This window comes from Tasmannia lanceolata, unplaced genomic scaffold, assembly GCF_043159265.1.
Source record: "Tasmannia lanceolata isolate RefF3 unplaced genomic scaffold, GAP_Taslan_0.1 ptg000015l, whole genome shotgun sequence".
In the NCBI taxonomy this organism is placed as follows: domain Eukaryota; kingdom Viridiplantae; phylum Streptophyta; class Magnoliopsida; order Canellales; family Winteraceae; genus Tasmannia; species Tasmannia lanceolata.
Genome location: NW_027518692.1, coordinates 57,917,331 through 57,922,177, shown reverse-complemented (window position 1 = coordinate 57,922,177; position 4,847 = coordinate 57,917,331). Strand labels below are relative to the sequence as shown.

Here is a 4,847-nt window from a genome sequence, read left to right as displayed (position 1 = left end):
AGAGTAGGTCAGGCAGAAAACAAAATCAGGGATGGTAGAAGACCCATAGCTTCTCCAAAGGCGGGCCTCACATAATGCGTTGGACATGGTTAGTGCTACTAGAAAACAAAAACCGGGGAGGATAGAAGACCCCCGGACAATATTTACATACTGGAAGTTTATTTACACACTGGCAGTCGGGCGTAACACTCACTCTCTCTCTCTCTCTCCATGGACATTTGCAATGAAGAAAGATATAAAAGAGAATCTAATCGTACCTAAATCTAGGTATGATTTGCCCTATTTGATATAAATACAGTAACTCCAAAATTCCTTCTCTTTATATCTTCTACCTGCGCTATTTCTTCCCATCCCATCTCTTCTTCTGTTTAGACTTTAGAGCGAAAACCATGTTGCAATCCTCAGAAATCCCATCTTGTTTCTACCCAAAACAACCAGCCCTTATTTCTCCAAAGTGTCCTACAACAAAGCACACACTCTATCTTTCTAACCTTGATGATCAGAAGTTCCTCAGATTTTCTATCAAATACCTCTATCTCTACAAGAAATCTGTTAGTTTAGAGAGCCTAAAATCCGCCCTCTCTAGAGTTCTTGTTGATTACTACCCATTGGCAGGGAGGCTTAGAATCAGTTCAGAGGATAATGAGAAGCTTGAAGTTGATTGTAATGGAGAGGGTGCTGTTTTTGCTGAGGGTTTCATGGACTTAACTGTTGAGGAATTTCTAAAGGTTTCTACAAAGCCTAACAGGTCTTGGAGAAAGTTCTTATATAGAGTGGACTCTCAGAGCTTCTTGGATATTCCTCCTCTTGTAATTCAGGTGGGTTTTTTTTTTTTTTTTTTGTTTTTTTGTCATTATCTTTTTTTGTTCATCTGGGTAAGTTTTTTGTCATTTTTGGGCTACTGATATTGGCACAGCCATGCTTTGATAATTACATTAACTCACCTTGTCTTTTCTTTTCTAATTGGCATTTGTGACCTTTTTGAGAAGTAATAGCCTTTAACAGCTGGTTAAGTAATAGAAGACATGGTGAGTTAGTGCAATTATCAAAACATGGCAGTGCCAATATCAATACCCGATATTTATTGCTTCTCGGAAGCTGAAATGGGCTTTGAGATCTTTCAGGAAGCTTGAAAGTTCTGCTGATCTTTTCAGTTGTTAGTGTTCAAATGGAAGTCTATTCTTTCTGCTTTCCATGTTCTGTTTTTGGGATCTATTTTTTAGAGATGTTAGCACTACCATGTTTTGATAGTTGCACTAACTCATAGTGTTTAATTATTTAAACAGCTTTCAAATGTTATTACAGTTCCCAAAAAGCTCTCAGTAACCAATCAAAGAAGAAAATACAAGCTGAATTTTTTTCATTATTATAAAAGGGTAGTGGCAATATCAGTAGCATTGCTGTGTTTTCATGCATGATTTTAGTCTTTTCTAATTATTTTCCTTGAAAATATACTAATTATTTTGTTTTCTTCATTTCTTAAATTTAATTTCTGTGGAAGCGAATGATAATTAATTTTCCTTTTCTGTTTTCTATGTTTTGATCGAGGGGGCTTCTGATATAGACATATTTTCTTGTTTTTTACTGTTTTTTCTCGATTTTGTTTGGAGATAGACCCTACATAGACTTTCCATGTTTTTTTCAAGAAAATGACCAGAAAGATAAATAGGAAACCTTTGTATTTTCCGAAATTCTCTTCTCTTATCCTTCCTTACTTTCCTTTTTCCTACAATTTTATAATTTCGATTTTCTTTTTAGCCTTTTCATTTTGTTTCAGAATCTCGGCTGTCTAAATCCCGGGTTTGAATTTTTGTTGCAAAACCGATAGTTATATCCCCCTTATTTTGATAGAGACACCCAAAACAAAATAGCGTGCATTTATAAAAAACGGTTGGTTTAGTACTCAGCAGATGACGAAGTACACCAAAATTTATAGTCCGCTCGTAGTTGTACGCTTGTACCTCATTCGCCAATTTATGTCAGGAAATGATATCAGCACAACCAAGTTTTGATTATTGCACTAACTCTTCTTGTCTTTTTTAAAAGAGCTATCGAAGGCTGTTACAGCACTTAAAAAGCTCTCAATGGCCCATTAAAATTAAAACATGCTGTGCTGATATAATTTCCCTCTAATTTTTCGCGAAATGACGAAACTACCCTTCAGATGTCTTGGACTTAGGTCCTAACATTTACTCTTCCGTTTTTGCCCTTCAGGTAACGAACCTCCGTTGCGGAGGGATGATTTTATGCACGGCGATTAATCACTGTCTCGCCGATGGAATCGGCACCTCGCAATTCCTCCACGCGTGGGCCCACCTCACCAACAAACCCAACGCCGATGTCCTCGTCACCCCCTTCCACTCCCGCCACGTGTTATGCCCTCGCACCCCTCCCAAAATAACCTTCCCTCACCCCGAATTTACCAACTCTACCACCTCACACAACGGGCCCACCCTCCTTGACCCCACTCAACAAACCCTGGTCCCCATATCCTTAATTTTCACCCCATCTCAAATCCTACACCTCAAGAAGCTCTGCATCCCCTCGCTAAAATGTACCTGCTTCGAAGCCCTAGCTTCGCACGTGTGGCGCACGTGGATCAGATCCCTGGCCCCACCGCCCTCCCTCAAAATCAAACTCCTCTTCTCGGTCAACGTTCGAAAAAGGCTAAAACCGGAACTTCCACAGGGGTACTATGGGAACGGGTTTGTTCTCGGCTGCGCCGAGACCACGGTTAAGGAACTTATCACCTCTAACATGCGCCATGGGGTGAAGCTAGTGCAAGAAGCTAAAGAGTCTGTAACTGACGATTATGTGAGATCAATGGTCGATCTTTTGGAGGAGAGGCGAGTCAAACCCGATCTTTTGGCAACATTGGTGATCTCTCAATGGTCTAAGTTAGGATTAGAAGACTTAGATTTTGGTGAAGGGAGACCTCTACATATGGGTCCTTTGGCTAGTGAAATTTACTGCCTCTTTTTGCCTGTGATCGGTGATTTTGAAGGTATTAATGTTCTGATGTCTGTGCCGGAGAGCATTGCTGATAAGTTCGAGGTCTATATGAAGGAGTTTCCAGAGAGAGAAGAACATGAAGGAGTTTGATTTGAATGGGGTCAAGGGATGAGATTTTAATTATATGGTGCAAATATTTTCAAAAGTATTTTACGGTTTACACCATAGGATGATCCAAGCCGCCCATTTTGTAAATAGGTTGTGCCATAAAATCACTTACATAGGATGATCCTAGTCCTCGACCTATAGAGGAGCTGCATATTATAGAAACCTCTATAGATTGGAGGGTTGGACCATCTTATAGAAATGATTTTTAGGGCACAACCTATTTATGTTGTGGCAAGTCAAATGGGCAGTTTGGATCATTGTACGGTGTAAGCCGTATAGTACTTTTTGAAAAATACTGGACTATAGGGGCTTACACCATACAAAATCTGGGGTAAAGATTAGTACAGACAAATTAGGATGTTGATACTTTCAATTCCACAGAGAGTTTTTGAATTGATTATTGGGATTCACTGATGGATCTTTGTGATGGATCTTTGTTATATTGTTAAATATGGAGAGATGCGTGTAGGGAGGGTGAGTCTCACTTCTTTTTTATACGATGGTAGTCTCGTTTTTTAGCTAATCATTAGGATGAATTTAAAGGTTGTGATTAGAGAAGTAAATGAGATTAGTGGATTATATTAACAGAGTGTATTAGTGAACCTTTTCTTTTCCTATTTGTTTTTTATTTTAATGTGACTGTTAATGGGAGAGCAAGAAGGTGGGCCCCACCTTTGGTTGACCTGGACTGTCGATCTTATTCTCAAATCTCAATTTCTAACCAGCAAATAGAAAATTAAAAACATGACATACATACAACCCGTGAAAAAGCACCCCTACACAAATTAAATACTTGGTCTCTTTTGTTTCAAACTGCTTTCACAAAAATCCTTAAACTCCAACAAATTAAACTCTCTCTCTCTCTCTCTCTCTCTCTCTCTCTCTCTCTCTCTCTCTCTCTCTCTCTCTCTCTCTCTCTCTCTCTCTCTCTCTCTCTCTCTCTCTCTCTCTCTCTCTCTCTCTCTGATTGCAAGAAAAACATTTCTGATGGAAGTTTTTTCTCTTATTATTGTGGTTAATATTTTCTTTGAATGGATGACTATGGTTAAATTTAGAGGGATATTATCATAAATTGAAGGTCCCTCTAAGTGAAAATTGAAAAGGGTTGAATCAAGTTATCTTTTTTATTGGGTAACAATTTTTTAGAAATATTTTTCCTTTCCAAAATTTTTCAGAAATTTCCTGCAATCCAAATAGGCCCTGTGTTTGGGTCGCCATTCCTCATTTGGTTTCAAATAGTGCACTGTGATGTCTCCTAGGCTGTTTTCACTTTCTGATGTCTCCTAGGCCATCTTTGCATCCCTTTTTTTCACAAATTGTAAATATGCACTCCCTTGATAATGGGGTACGGCAAAAGTGCTGCTCCAACCATGGTTTTAAATTTCGGATTTTGGTGGAGACCGAAACCGAAATTTGTTGAAATTTCGGATTTCGCCCTTTAACAAATTTCAGTAATTTCCGTCTGAAATTTTGAGAAAATGTCATTTTAAAAAAAAGAAGAATTGTTACAAAATTTTGGTCCAAAATTTCAGAAATTCGGTCTGAAATTTTGAACTGATCGGATTTCGGTGGGGTCAGAAATTGGTACCGAAACCGAAATTTAAAACCTTGGCTCCAATACCATCTTCTTTTAAAGCGGGCTGATGTTGGATCATTTATCAAGCGTGGGTACCCTAACTCCAATTAACAAAAAAAAAAACGTGGAAGCCGTAGGAAAACCTTAGAAC

General features: G+C 38.6%; 1 protein-coding gene across 1 annotated transcript; it reads left to right on the top strand.

Moving 5' to 3' along the window:
- Positions 1–326: 326 nt before the first annotated feature.
- Positions 327–3,705, top strand: LOC143846327 (alcohol acyltransferase 9-like). The gene is made up of 2 exons (XM_077354755.1): positions 327–818; positions 2,215–3,705. Exons 1-2 carry the CDS (start codon positions 390–392, stop codon positions 3,100–3,102), a joined length of 1,317 nt encoding a protein of 438 aa, XP_077210870.1. The 5' UTR covers positions 327–389; the 3' UTR covers positions 3,103–3,705.
- The last annotated feature ends 1,142 nt before the right edge of the window (positions 3,706–4,847 follow it).

Excerpts from the sequence above, each read along its gene's own strand:
- LOC143846327 (XM_077354755.1), top strand. The coding sequence starts at position 390 with ATGTTGCAATCCTCAGAAATCCCATCTTGTTTCTACCCAAAACAACCA. Across the intron at positions 819-2,214 it reads TTCCTCCTCTTGTAATTCAG|GTAACGAACCTCCGTTGCGG; the intron begins GTGGGTTTTTTT and ends TTTGCCCTTCAG.